Here is a 15,723-nt window from a genome sequence, read left to right as displayed (position 1 = left end):
CTCTAGGACATGCCAAAAGAAAGAAAGGGTAAGCCTTACATACCTGTCCCACGTCCAATTAGCTACGCTTATTCGTCCAAACTTGCTAGTCTACATTCAAGAGAATTGACATAATCATTAGACTCATCGACATATGCTTGTCTTAGTCCTTCAAATGAATTCATTTATATTCTGCCGAAATTTCGGCAGCATTTCCCCTGTAAATACAACCATCCCCGAGAATCCAACTCGGCCAAATTATCAACAACAATCCGAGAATTCAACTCGGCCAAATTATCAACAACAATACCAACAATCATACTAACAACTTCAACAATCAACTCAAGACGCATTCTAACGTTAGTAACTTTCTTCTACATAATTCGACAACATCCCATTTATATTTAATTCAACCACATATAATCAAGCTAACACCAATGATCTCATATCCAAGTGTTAATTCAGAATCATTCTAACATGACTCAAGAACACTTCAAACAATTCACACAACATTCAAACAACCCAACCAACATACTACTTCACCTGAAACCTTCCAAACTCAACAAGAACAATAACAACATATTTCCTTCTTTCAATTTCATAAACTACACCAACAATCTACACATTAGCAACATTATCTTCCATAAATGCAAGAAGACTATAGTCAAATCACATTAACTTCTAAAACATCTCTCCAACCATTACAACTCCACTAGGATCATTAAACTTTCATTTTCATCATAGATTCCATTACAACAACAACCAAAATACTAGATAAAATTAGTTCATCATCCCTACACAATACAACACATACACGGCCACACATAGCATATACACGGCCAAACACCAACACACCAAATTTCATGAATTTCATTCATTTCCACATACTACAACATACACAACATATAAAAGAAGATTAATTCTTACCTTTTTCCCTTAACTTCTCACTTGGCTATAATTATGAACTTGCCACAAGGAGGGGTCTACTTGCTCCAACAATTATACCACGTTAAAGAGGACCTTCAAATTAGTAGGAATGCTTGAAGAAAATATTTTTTTGATCAAGATTTCCAAGGGTTCCTTTTTCTTGCTCTATGGCCGAATGACCCTCTCCAAGTTTCTTGAAATTTCCAAAAGATGAAGATGAAAAGTATGACCATTAAGTCATCTTTTGGGTCTTATTTATTTTAATTCCATGTGGGCCTTGGCCCACTTCAACATGGCCGGCCACTTTGGCCCAAATTATCCAAGCCCAATTTTTTTTTTTGTTTTGTAATTCATGAAAATTTATTTTTCCAAATTTCAATTTTGCCCTTGGCCTTCCTCCGTATTTTCTATGAGCCATCTTGCGAATTTCCCTTTTTGCCCCTAGCCTTTCTTAACATTTCCACATCAAAACTTTCATGAACAACTTGTGTGCTAAACAAGGTAAAAAATATAGCCTTGCCCTTAACTTCCCGCAATTATCTTGAATTATCCGAATACGCAAAATACGGGATATAACAATATATATATATATATATATATATATATATATATATATATATATATATATATATATATATATATATATATATATATATATATAATATTTCAATGACCAAAAGGCTTGTGCATATAAAAGTATTTATGTCTTCGAACGAAAGATGATTTTCTCGTAAATTGAGTATAATTTTGATAAAAGAACGTTTAATGAGTATGATAAGCAGTAGAATGAGGGGTGCTCGGTGGTTAGCCCCGGGTACCCGTCGCGGCCCCTGGCCAGGTCGTGACATAAACACACAAATATACCAACATAAGCTCGAATACAACGATTTCATAATCAATAAGCGATAAAAGTACTAATAGTTAGAGGGAAAGTGACACAAAATCTAAATATTTGTGTCAAATATCAGTAGGTTGTAGAGATTATCTCTCCTTTGTAGTGTTTGGGGTAATTGAGCGCTGCATTGGCCATATTGTTGAGGATTATTCCAATGACGTTTCAGACAAGATGCCAATGATTTTCTCTTTATATTTTTTAAGGTTGGAATTTAAGAAAAAAATTGAATAATATGAAGGAGAAGAAAAAAGTTTTTTTTTTATTTAACAGTTGTCCTTCGCTTCGCTGATTGGTACATTTTTCATGTCAGTGCACTTGAATTTCACACACTTTTGCTAAAAAAGAGATTGTGCTTAGGTCTTTAATAGACATAAATTGATATGTATTGGAGTATTTAATAGGTATAAGGGAAAGTTGAGGTGTTAAAATGAAAATTTAAGTCAATTTTGAACTCGTTTAGTAGGCGGGATGGGATAGACAAGGACATCCCATGAGATTAATTATTCATCTTCTATATGGAATAGCTAATGAATAATTTTAGTACATCCCATAAAATTGTTATCTCTTATTCCACCACCAAATATGATATAAAATAATTTCATATTTATCCCATGAAATTGCTATTCCATCTGGTATACCAATGATGTTACTATGTATTTGGCCCTTTAAAGTAACTCCTCATCTAAATAGATAAATCCTTACATTGAAAAAAGAAAAAGAAAGGCAAATCCTTAGAATACAACTTTTTTGTTCCCCCAATTTCGATCGTGTGAATGAATACATCTTCCGACCCCACAACATTGGCATCTCACCGGCAGGGTTCCTTCCCCGCCATATCCCTAGACGCATGACCAACATTTGCAATTAGATAGCGTCGTTGTGTCTGTGCCTGTGCCCTCATCAAACGTCAATGGCAACTTCGACGTACCGAGATCGAACCCCCGAATTCGCATCTCTCTCCAAAACATTTAAGAAGATCTCAGGAAACACCGCACCACCTGATCAGTCACAACACAGTTTCCCCCCTTCTACCTCTAAATCCCCGGATCGATCTGAATTTAACAAGAAGGCTTCCAAAATTGGCTTAACCATCCACCAAACCTCTCACAAAATTGATAGACTCGCTAAATGTAACTTCCTCTTATTCTCATCTTTGTTGTAGCGTTATTTTCAGCTGGAACTCAAATCGCCAATGAAACTGATACATGAGACTTGTAGGCTTCATTTTGTAAATGTTGAGATTTACTGAAATTCAATTAATGCAGTACAGGTATTAGTAGGTTCACTTACATTTGATGTTAGTATGTTACTGTGTTGATAACATCTCTTTGGGAATTGGAGTATTGTATTAAAAAAAGAAGAAGATGGTTTTGATGCAACTAGAATAGTCTGAATTCAGAGACTCGGACACCCGGCGCTAATTAAACAAAAAAAAAATAATAAAAAAAATAGTCTGAATTCAATTGTTGTACAAGCTAGTTGGAACTTTGTTTCAATTACGACAAGTTTAATTCTTTAGTGGATTCAGTTTCTGGTACCGCATATTTGTTAGTTGATTGCCACTTTTCTATAGCACCATTGTACAGTAATGACACCTTGTTGTTGGCTAGTTCACCTATTAGTATATCATTCTGCGCTCATTGACATGGAATTGATGAGAATTCTTCAGATAGTCCTTGCAGTGTTACTTTAATTAAGATTTTACATTCCTGAACTCAAAGGAAATTAACTTTCATAACAAATAATTTATTTGGTTCAAAATATTTGTTACTTTATGAGGTGGCTGTAGATATACACTGATAATGTTAGTTTCATTAACATGTTAGTAAGTGTACAAGTGTAACCCCAGTAGTATTTTGATTTATATATGCCGACAGTACAGGTATTAGTAGGTTCAATTACATTTGATGTTAGTATGTTACTGTGTTGATAACATCTCTTTGGGAATTGGAGTATTGTATTAAAAAAAGAAGAAGATGGTTTTGATGCAACTAGAATAGTCTGAATTCAGAGACTCGGACACCCGGCGCTAATTAAAAAAAAAAATAATAAAAAAAATAGTCTGAATTCAATTGTTGTACAAGCTAGTTGGAACTTTGTTTCAATTACGACAAGTTTAATTCTTTAGTGGATTCAGTTTCTGGTACCGCATATTTGTTAGTTGATTGCCACTTTTCTATAGCACCATTGTACAGTAATGACACCTTGTTGTTGGCTAGTTCACCTATTAGTATATCATTCTGCGCTCATTGACATGGAATTGATGAGAATTCTTCAGATAGTCCTTGCAGTGTTACTTTAATTAAGATTTTACATTCCTGAACTCAAAGGAAATTAACTTTCATAACAAATAATTTATTTGGTTCAAAATATTTGTTACTTTATGAGGTGGCTGTAGATATACACTGATAATGTTAGTTTCATTAACATGTTAGTAAGTGTACAAGTGTAACCCCAGTAGTATTTTGATTTATATATGAGGAACAAATTTCCAAAGTGCCGACATTTTTCAGCAGAACATAGAAAAAGCCTTTATGTTCAGCTTAAGATAGAGAAAATAGCGTGTTCTCTAGCATTGCTTAAAGATCCAATTTCTAACTGACATCAGAATTTTATGTTTGCTTCAAAATACAGTGGCAAAACGATCATCCATTTTTGACGATCCAAGCAAAGAAATCCAAGAATTAACAGCTTTGATAAAAAATGATATCACAACACTTAACGTGGGAGTTTCTGATTTACAAGCCCTCCAAGACATGGAGGTAGCTGATGGAACTCATTCAAAAGATACTGTTGTTCATTGTACTGCTATTTGTGATGATCTGAAGACCAGACTTATGACAGCTACAAAATCTTTCCAGGATGCACTGACTATAAGGACAAAGGTTATTGCCAAGTGGGCTGTTATCATTTCATTTAACATCAACTACTCATGATCTAACTGGGGAACTTTATGTTTTCACTGCAGAATATGAGAGCGCATGAGGACCGGAAACAAATATTTTCTACGAATCTGGCAAGAGAAAATCCTCTGAGGCAACCTCCAAAGACTGTAGCAGAGCCACCCCCTTGGTCAACTCCTCCATCAGGAGGTGGTCTACACTCATCAGTGTAAGCTTACTTTCTCTTTTGGGCTTAGGAGGGGAAGTGGCTTTGATCACAATGATAAGTTCTGAAATGTGCGTTGTTATTAATAAATGGCTGGTTGCTAAGTGCTTATATTTACCTACATCTCATTTGACTTCAAAAATTATTATAAATAGAAATAAATTCCAAAACTAGATCCGCATGTTAGCATATGCAAACTTGAATCGATGATATTTGATATATTTTTCTTTTTAGGGTAGATGTTAATTTTGTATTATTTAACAAGTTATGGGCACTCTTGATCTATGAGCATTTGGGTTTAATATTTTTTCTTTAAAGTTTAAACCTTTTTTTTTTTTTTTTTTTGTGTGTGTGTGTGTGTGTATGTATCTATTGTTTTTTTCTGGAAAATTTATCTCTACAATAGACATTTTGATCATGTTTGCTAGATAACGGGTGTCTGTGCCAGCCAGCGCGTGCTCTTTGTAATTTATCTTTCTCTTCTGTTCCTTGCAAATCAGGTTACCTGCAAATGATGTTCAGGTCAGCAACCAATTAAGGTAAGCTCCAAAAGTCAATCAAATACATCATATTTTTTCAATCTTATATATTTGCTTCTCCCCATGTGTCCATTCATGTGGGAAACTTCTCTTTTAGGATTACACGTTTCTACTATTCAACAAAATAACAATTAAATTGTCAAAAATATTCATTGCAGAACCAGGGTAAATTGGTAGCTTAATCTTTTCCGAATCATACTAAATTGTCATTTCCAATATGTCTCATCTTTATGCATGTTATGGACAGGTCAATTTTATTTATTAAGCTTTATTTCATGTCACATTGGATTACAAAAAATGAGGGAGAAATTATTCCTATAGTGCTTGGTTTAACTTGACATCAAAAAGTAGAAAAATCCAATTTGCAAGCAATTTTTATTACTTAAAAAATGTGTTTTCTTTTTTTGGCTTTACAAATGGCATACCAAAGCTAACTACATAATTGACTGACTTCTTTATTGTTAAATCATAATATGAATCAGATGGATCCTTGTCGACTTATTCATCCAAGCACAAGTGAGGAGTACGTGAATGCAAAAGTTCCAAGTGTTTTTTCATTGATTTGAAGATATTGAATCACATCCAATGATCATAATTAGGGTTTTTGTTTTTCAGTAAGTGTTGAAACTCCAAAAGAGAAAATCTTTCCAGTTTTTCCGAAACACATGTCAAGAATTTTTCAGCTTTTGCAAAAACTGAAAAACTTTTATCCAACAGTGTTGGGTCGACAAAATTTAAAACCTGAAAAAAAGAAATTTGGGAAAATTCTCTGCACCTATAATGTTCTAGATAAACATATCACCTGAAGGAAAAAAATAAATTCATGCATTACCAGCTTATTCTCTTTGGGCTTCTTCTTAACGGAGGAGAACTCCTTGAATCTTCTTCTTTTTCTTTAGATCTTCCCCTTACTGGTAATCGTCTTGTATGTTGCCTCTCATAGTTGGTTCTGTCTCCTAATTTTGGATTGATAAACAGTGTTCTTTATTTCTGCCTCTCCTTCTTGATCCGAAGTTAAAGAAACGTTAATTGGAGGTTAGTGCCAGGGGATTTTCTTTCTTGGCTCTTATCATCTCCTTCTTCTCGATTGTGAGCGATCTGATGTATTTATCAGGGGATTAAACAATAATATTGCCTTCTTTGATTATGCTGAAATCTTTTGTATATTCAAATCTTCTACATTTATTTTCCTTGATAATTTATCGGTACCTTGCATATTCAGGCGGAGATTGGCTTCAGACAATCCTCCATCTCAACAAATGGAAATGTCCATGTTACAAGAGGTGGTTCCAAGACAAGAAAGTTACTCGCAAAGTAGGGCAACTGCTCTTCAAAATGTTGAATCCACTATTTCAGAATTGAGTGGGATCTTCACCCATCTAGCTACAATGGTTGCACAGCAAGGGGAGCTTGCTATCAGGTTGTGAAATCCTTGTGTCTGTTTTTTCTTTATGTTTCATATATATTTGTCTTTGTTTTCTCTCCATCTGAATGTATAACATTACATGTTAGTCCTTCTCGGCACTCTTTTGGACTGTAGAAAATACGTCGAAAATAGGTCTCTCTTATCTGTGAGGAACAGGACAACTAGAAGACTAATCTTGAAGTGATGAAGCCCTGCTCCTAAATAACGGTGTACAAAGTTCAGAGAGTAAAGACAAATCTCCGTGGGCTACTCCATGGTGACCCAATTAAGTAGTTGCTATAGTTAGATATGAACCTATGTTTCTGTTGTTGGCAGAAGAAATATGACAAATCTATCTGTCTATTGATCTGAATAAAGAAGTTGGGAGCATCACCAATGTAACTAAATCTGACCTGATCCAACCGGTCACACTGTTAAATAGATGACCTGACACTGATATAGCTTGTCTGCTTGTTGGACTGTTAAATTTTGTAGGTCTTAACTATCCTAGTCTTACTGATAAAAAGATTATGCTAGTCTCGAATAACAGTTTTATGAGGACTAAGAAAAAGTTTATTTAGGTTGTTACTTACTTTTTGGTGATTTGGGTATTGGATACTGGTATTGCTTGAGAGTGAATCTTCTTTTGTTGGTCGTTCTATTGCTTGAGAGTAAATCATGAATCATTAATATGTCCCTGGCCTAGTCCTTTCACCAGTTTAATCATACGTATGATAACATTTCCATTTGATGCAAAATTTCTGATTTGCTTATAGTTCAAATGCTCAGACATTTTCTGGTTACCTCATTTCCCTGCTGTACAGTATTTCAACGTAATATTAGCATACAATTACATGAAGAAAAGCTACAAAAATGATAGTTCAGTGATTGAAGTCTCAATTGCATTGGAAGTAGAATGATAATTTTGGCTTGGCGCTGAGATTCTATGTGATGCTCTCGCTGCCCCATTTTGTTTGACTTATTTATTGTTTAGTGAATCAGCATTATTTTTCTATAATTGGGATCTTTTTAATTATCCTTCTTTTGGTTAATTTTTATCTTAGTTCGAAAGAGTAGTTAGGTGATGTTTACTAGGTAGCTTCTAGAACAATAACAAAAATAAACACTCCCTCCTTCCCCAATTTAAGCGTCTTACTTTCCTTTTTGGTCTGTCCCAAAAAGAGCGCCTCTTTCTATATTTAGTAAATTTTCCAATTCCAACATTCTACATGGCATGTTTAAGATCACAAGATTTGAAGGACTACACACATCTTTAATTGAAGACCACAAGATTCAAAAGTCTTCTTTCGTTTCTTAAACTTAGTGCCCAGTCAAACTAAGACACTTAAATTGGGACGGAGGGAATATATAACTACCAGATGCTAGGTCAAACGTTAAACAAGTAAATCCTACTAATCAAACTAAGGTGGAGATACTGTTTAAAGAGTTCGATTCTTTAGTATTAGAACTTAAAAGAGGGGAAGATGTATGGATCTTGATAGCTTTTTGTTTTCTTCTTTTACTTTTTCAGGATTAAAGTAGAAAAGATGGCGTCGAGAAGTGTAAACTAGGGGCCATATAAACTGATTAAAAAAACTAGGGGCCATATTATACTTTTGTATATGCTCCCTTCTTTTATACCATTTGACTTAAGGGAGTTTACCATATTATTTCACCTTTTATATTTTATAAGAGCTGAAGAAGTTATTGAGGTAATGGTTGAAAAGTTAGTTTGATAGAAAAGTATTGCATCAAGGTTTAAAATCTAAGTAGTTAAATGAGTTTTGAATTTGAAAGCTGTGAAAGTTGAATAGGATAAAAGCTTTCAGTAGAATTGCGTCAAACACGTTGGGTTGTTCCAATAATTGGAAGAGTGTCATTTGCACTGGTATTGAAAAAATCTATGTTGCTCAGACTCTCCCAAAATTGTTGCCACACCCGTGTCGGAGGATCCGACATGCACCCGATGAGATTTTTGAAGAGTCCGAGCAAACAAAGGAAAAAATATCCTATAATGGACATATTCTGGGAAAGATTAGAAGGCGGAGTTGATTCAGGAAGGGGAAATTAACTCACTAATACATTTTCCGTTGGCACTTGAAGTTGAAATCCACTTAGGAATATTTTATTTTGTTTTCCTTGTTCTTGCCTTACTACTTTGGTTTAAGTACTAGATTTCCCAATTGTTTTCTGCAGGATTGATGATAATATGGATGAGTCACTTGCAAATGTTGAAGGGGCACAAGGTGCTTTATTGAAGTACTTAAACCGAATATCATCAAACAGGTCTCTCATGATCAAAATTTTTCTTGTGGTGCTACTTTTTCTCTGCGTATTTATATTTTTTCTGGCTTGATGTCGGTTAGGGGAGGTAGTTACACTGTCATTGTTACATCTGGCGGTATTCCTCTACTAGATTATCTTGTGGGCTTAGTAGTAATCAAAAGCCGATTTCTCCCAATAGCTTGCTCTGAGGGTGTAATACTTAGCTGTCCTTTGTAACATAGGTACTGTAGTGGCAAATTTCTTGCAGATAAACACACACCCAACCAAATTATATTGATACTTTTTTTTTTTAGTGAAGTTGATTGTTGCACAGCAAACGAATGAAGTTCTGTATCAATGTTTGAAGAATAACTGACATTTGAATTTACGGGTTTCTTTTAAATTCCATTTCCCTTTGAATGAGGCAGGGAATGCTCATTGATTTTATATCTTGATCATTAATCTAAAGTTACTGGTACGCCCATATGTAGCACTAAGTTGCTCGGATGACTTCTTCTGTTACGTGTTTGCTTGCATTAGAGTTTCTGCAACCTGAAATACTTGGTTCATATGTCACCACGCTCCATATGATTTTTTTTTTTTTTTTTTCTGGGGATGTGATATGATAGCTAAAGTTTACTAAAGATGGAGAGATGTTTGAGACATCATTTTAATACTAGATTCGAAAGAGATTTCATTCATCTCATTAGTTCTTTGCTATTTTTAGATGTTTCTTGGTCTTATGGTCTCCTTTCAGTTGTTCTGCTGCTTTGGTAAGTCTATTCAGCTTTTAGAGAGAGGCATCAGCATATAAACCAGGAAATCATTTTATTGTCATCTTGCATAATGCATATGCATTATTTGTCATCGGCGTTCATCCTGGGCTCTGGTGGACTTCTGCCGAAGTGTTGCCCTTTGAACCTAGAACGTGTGGTTTGCCAGGTTTATTTCATGCATGGTACCTTTAACTAATGCTTTGTTTCACAGAAAGGGTGAAGGGAAAGAGGAAAATCAAATCTGTTTTAAGTTCATTCAGCTGACCCTCTATTAAAAACGGGTCAGGTACTCTCAATGTTAATTAGTTAATTAACTGTGTTGGTATTAAAAAATGGATGGGCATATGAAAAATCTAGGTTTTCAAAATAAATTTTAAATTATTTTAGATGTGATAGTACTCACCGGCCGAAACATGAGTGTATGCATAAGTTTATACATAAGTGTATGCATATTGTAGTTACAAAATAAAGTTCAGGTACTTCTATGAAGCAAAACATTAGTTTAGATACCAACTGCGAAACCCATGGTTTGAAGTAGAAGAATTTTTGTAGTATCGTTATAAAATTTTGTACTATTACGTATTCTATGTTTAGTTTACGGTATAAAATTCTGTATAAGAAGGGGAACCTTGGAGCAACCGTAAAGTTGTTTCTGTGTGACCTATAGGTCACTAGTTCGAACTGTGAAAACAGTCATGCTTGCATTAGGGTAGGCTGTCTACATCAAATCCCCTGGGGCGTACTCCAATATCACATAGCTTCTATCAAATTTAATACTAGAAAGCAAATGATATATTATTAATTTTAATATAAATTATACGTGAATTTATGTTATAGAATGTAGATTTAAAAATGCATCTAAGAGTATTTTCAGATCAAAATATCTTTAAATTAGGTTATTTCGTATTACAAACCATGTATTACTGTTTATTTAACATTTTCTGTATTATTATTCACAACATAAAGAACAGGAATAAACATTTTCTGTATTATTATTCACAACATAAAGAACAGGGGTTCCAAATTCCTTAGGTAACACCCTTAAACTTGACGCGAATTATTACTTTCGTCTTTGAAACTATGCCTAATACTAAAGACACTCCTATGCTTGAATAAGTGAATTTACAAACGCCCTCAAGCTCATACACTTTTGTAACGTGTATACACGTGCGGTTCAGTTGGACTTATTAGCTCATATATGATCCACGTAGATTAATTAAAAGCAAAAAAAAAAAAAAAAGACTTAACCCATTGTATACCCAACTAAATAATGCACCGATCAAATAATCTCACCCGATTAAAACCATCTAGAAGTTTCCCTCCATCTCTCTTAGATCGCAAACATCACTTCCTTTGATTTCTATGAAAATCCTAGGGTTTTAGTCTAGAGAACTCCCTCCATTTTTTTTTTCTTCAAATTCTAATTCTCTCTCACACAACACAAACTTTGTGCTATCCATTTTCTGTACCCATTTTCGAAAATATGCCTTCCATTTCTAGTTATTTTTTGTATTTTTTTAATCTAAATTTTCACGATCCTCATAATAATCTGGAAATGAAGAAACAATGGATTTTTTTTTTAAAAAAAAATATATATATATATATGCATAAGTCTTCATTTGTGGTTTTTTTTATTTTTTTTTTTATTTTAATCTAATCCGACTCCATTTGAATCGCTTGATCAAGAAATGCTGTCACAACTTCTTTCTTACCCTAGAAGGTTTCATTTTACTCTTTTTATTTTCAATTATTATTTGTGTTGTAAGGTTCAATTGTTGTTGGTTCTGAGGTTTATCTTAGGAGTGGGCGTTCAGTTGTTCGGTTCGGTTTTTTCAAAGTTCAGTTCGGTATTTCGGTTTCGGTTTTTTTAAAGTGAAAACCGAACACCGCACCGAATTAGTTTGGTTCGGTACGGTGTTTTGAAGTTCGGTTCGATTTCGGTTTTCTAATTCGATTTTTTGGCATTGGTTAAGCAATAGTCACCAGTTACTAAATGATTCATGATCAAGTATCAACAGCAGCAGCCAGCCAGCAGCAGCGCCAGCCAGCAACTAGCAGCCGCAGCAACAGCCAGCAGCCGCAGCAGCAGCAACCAACAGCCACTAGCAGCAGCCCGCAACTGCAGCCAGCAACTAGCAGCTGCAGCAGCCAGCACCAGCACGCAGCCAGCACCAGCAGCAGCCAGCAGAAGTAGCCAACAACCGCACCAGCAGCAGCAGCACCAGCCAGCAGCCAGCAGCCGCACCAGCAGCTAGTAGCAGCAGCAACCAGCAGCCGCAGCAGCAGCCACCAGCAACAGCAGCAGCAGCCCGCAACCAGCAGCTGCAGCAGCCAGCACCAGCAGCCGCCAGCACAACAACAACAACAACAGCCCAGTGAAATCCCACATCTTGGGGTCTGGGGAGGGTATAATGTACGCAGACCTTACTCCTACCAAGGTAGGATGGCTGTTTCCGAGAGACCTTCGGCTCAATATAAGCATAAAAAGGGGGTCAGATAAGGTTAAAAGATTTAAAACGATATTGCAATGAAATAATGCAAGCGACACAATAAAACAGGATAATCAAGGAATTCAAAGCGATATGGAAATGCAAATCACGAAAGCGGCACAGATAAAATAGAGTAATCAAAGTACAGAAAGTAGCAAATAATAACATAAATCAAAGCACAAGAAATTATAATGCGCTAATGCGCCTACTAATAAGGAAAGATAACGAGACTTATATACTAGCCTTCTACCCTAATGTGGGTCCTCCACACCTTCCTATCTAAGGTCATGTCCTCGGTAAGCTGTAACTGCGTCATGTCCTGTCTAATCACCTCTCCCCAATATTTCTTTGGCCTACCCCTACCTCTTCTGAAACCATCCATGGCTAACCTCTCACACCTCCGCACTGGGGCATCTATGTCTCTCCTCTTCACATGCCCAAACCATCTCAGTCGCATTTCCCGCATCTTGTCTTCCACCGAGGCCACTCCCACCTTATCCCGAATAGCCTCATTTCTAATCCTGTCGCTCCTAGTGTGCCCACACATCCATCTCAACATTCTCATCTCGGCAATTTTCATCTTTTGAACGTGAGAGATCTTAACTGGCCAACACTCCGCCCCATACAACATAGCCGGTCTAACCACCACTCTGTAGAACTTGCCCTTCAGTTGTGGTGGCACCTTCTTGTCACATAGCACTCCTGAAGCTAGCCTCCATTTCATCCACCCTACCCCAATACGATGTGTGACATCATCGACAATCTCCCCGCTGCCTTGCATGATAGACCCAAGGTACTTGAAACTACTTTTCTTTTGGATGGCCTGAGCACCAAGCCTAACTTCCACGCCAACCTCCTGGGGTGTCTCACTGAACTTACACTCTAAGTATTCTGTCTTGGTCCTACTCAACTTAAATCCTTTAGACTCCAAGGTATGTCTCCAATCCTCCAGCTTAGCGTTAACTCCGCTACGAGTCTCATCGATCAGGACTATGTCGTCCGCGAAAAGCATACACCATGACACCTCACCTTTAATTTGTCGCGTCAATCTATCCATCACCAAGGCAAATAAAAACGGACTAAGAGCTGATCCTTGATGCAACCCCATTACAACTGGAAAGTGCTCTGAGTCCCCTCCTACTGTCCTTACTCTAGTTTTGGCTTCCTCATACATGTCCTTGATCACCCTAATGTATGCTACAGGTACACCTTTAGCCTCCAAACATCTCCATAGGATTTCTCTTGGAACTTTATCGTAAGCCTTTTCTAGGTCGATGAATACCATATGCAAGTCCCTCTTCCTCTCCCTATACTGCTCCACCAGTCTCCTCACAAGATGAATGGCTTCTGTAGTTGAGCGTCCCGGCATAAATCCGAACTGGTTCTCTGAAATAGACACGCCTCTCCTCACCCTCATCTCCACCACTCTTTCCCACACTTTCATAGTATGTCTTAGTAGCTTGATACCTCTATAGTTTTCGCAACTCTGGACATCCCCCTTGTTTTTGTATAGAGGGATCATTACGCTCGACCTCCATTCTTCGGGCATCGTTGCCGTCTTAAAGATGACATTAAACAACCTAGTCAGCCACTCCAAACCTGCCGAGCTCGCGCTCTTCCAAAATTCCCCAGGGATCTCGTCAGGTCCGGTCGCTCTTCCCCTGCGCATCCTACGGACAGCACCCTTAACCTCCTCGACCTTAATACTCCTGCAATACCCAAAATCGTGATGCCTCCCTGTATGCTCCAAATCTCCCAACACGATGTCTCTCTCCCCTTCTTCATTCAAGAGTTTGTGAAAATATGACTGCCATCTCTGTTTAATGAGAGTCTCCTCTACCAATACTTTTCCATGCTCATCTTTAATGCACTTCACTTGATCCACATCGCGCGCCCTTCTCTCCCGCACCCTGGCTAGCCTGAACAATTTCCTATCCCCACCTTTCTCTTCTAGTTCAGCATAGAGGCGTTCAAAAGCTGCCGTTTTTGCCGTCGAAACCGCCGACTTCGCCTCCTTCCTCGCTATCTTATAAAGTTCCCTATTCGTCCACATCTCCACCTCATCCTTGCTTTCTATCAGCTTCGCATACGCCATCTTCTTTGCTTCCACCTTCCCTTGCACTTCTCCATTCCACCACCAGTCCCCTCGATGCCGACCACGACTACCTGTCGAGACTCCCAACACTTCCCTTGCTACAACCCTAATACAACTAGCCGTCCTATCCCACATATTGGTCGCATCCCCACTACTATCCCAGGCCCCCATATCCTTCCATTTCTCTTCCATCTCCAGGGCACTAGCCGTGGTCAAACTCCCCCATCTGATCCTAGGTCGATCATCCCCGACCCTCTTCTTCCTCGTCATCTTGATCCCTAAATCCATCACCAAGAGCTTATGTCGGGTTGTAAGGTTGTCCCTCGGAATGACCTTACAATCTTTGCACAAACCTTTATCATCCTTCCTAAGAAGTAAAAAATCTATCTGAGTCTTAGCCGCCGAACTACGGAAGGTTACCAAGTGCTCTTCCTTCTTTGGAAAACTCGAATTGGCTATCACCAACCCAAAAGCTCTTGCGAAATCCAAAAGTAAAACTCCTCCTCCATTTCTATCCCCGAAGCCAAAGCCTCCATGCACATCATCATAACCTCCCGAAATAGACCCGATGTGCCCATTGAAATCCCCTCCCACGAAAAGTTTCTCAGTAGGCGGTATGCCTCCCACTAACTCGTCCAAATCCTCCCAAAAGCGCCTCTTCTCCTCCTCGCGTAAGCCCGCTTGCGGCGCATAAGCACTAATAATGTTCAAAGTGGTCCCTTCAACGATCACCTTAATCGACATCATCCTATCGTTGACTCTCCTAACCTCCACCACCTGATCCCTTAAATCACTATCTACTAAAATGCCTACCCCATTCCTATACTTCGATCTACCAGAGAACCAAAGCTTATACCCGTCTACCTCCTTAGCTTTAGGTCCTACCCATTTGGTCTCTTGGACACAAGCTATATTAATCTTCCTCCTCTTAAGGGTCTTAACTAGCTCTATGGACTTTCCCGTTAACGTCCCAATGTTCCAAGAACCTACTCTCAGTCTAGATGCTCCTTTAACCCACTTACTCCTCCTAACCCTCGTCCCCGTCCCCGTCCCTGAACGAGAACATGACCCTAGTCTACCATCAATATCCAAAGCCACGAAAACGCGTTTGAACTAATAAATTAGTCAAAGGTCTAAAGTCAGCAAATGTAGCTACAAATGTATGAACAAAGCATAGATATGAGAACCGGAGGTACCAACTCCAATCGAAATGAACCTGGTCGCCGCCGGAAAATACTGTTCACG

The 15,723-nt window shown here is 37.7% G+C and overlaps 1 protein-coding gene across 1 annotated transcript; it reads left to right on the top strand.

The window, feature by feature from the left end:
- The first annotated feature begins 2,486 nt into the window (after nt 1–2,486).
- Nucleotides 2,487–9,506, top strand: LOC132609002 (syntaxin-31). The gene is made up of 6 exons (XM_060322834.1): nt 2,487–2,931; nt 4,436–4,686; nt 4,770–4,912; nt 5,410–5,448; nt 6,671–6,868; nt 9,050–9,506. Exons 1-6 carry the CDS (start codon nt 2,712–2,714, stop codon nt 9,207–9,209), a joined length of 1,011 nt encoding a protein of 336 aa, XP_060178817.1. The 5' UTR covers nt 2,487–2,711; the 3' UTR covers nt 9,210–9,506.
- Nucleotides 9,507–15,723: the final 6,217 nt, after the last annotated feature.

This window comes from Lycium barbarum, chromosome 9, assembly GCF_019175385.1.
Source record: "Lycium barbarum isolate Lr01 chromosome 9, ASM1917538v2, whole genome shotgun sequence".
In the NCBI taxonomy this organism is placed as follows: domain Eukaryota; kingdom Viridiplantae; phylum Streptophyta; class Magnoliopsida; order Solanales; family Solanaceae; genus Lycium; species Lycium barbarum.
This window is presented reverse-complemented; position numbering and strand designations above follow the sequence as displayed.

What these genes read in the sequence shown, in the direction of transcription:
- LOC132609002 (XM_060322834.1), top strand. Translation starts at nt 2,712, where the DNA reads ATGGCAACTTCGACGTACCGAGATCGAACCCCCGAATTCGCATCTCTC. An exon ending in CACTGACTATAAGGACAAAG is followed by an intron (nt 4,687 to 4,769) that starts GTTATTGCCAAG and finishes TTTTCACTGCAG; the next exon opens with AATATGAGAGCGCATGAGGA. An exon ending in CAGGTCAGCAACCAATTAAG is followed by an intron (nt 5,449 to 6,670) that starts GTAAGCTCCAAA and finishes TTGCATATTCAG; the next exon opens with GCGGAGATTGGCTTCAGACA.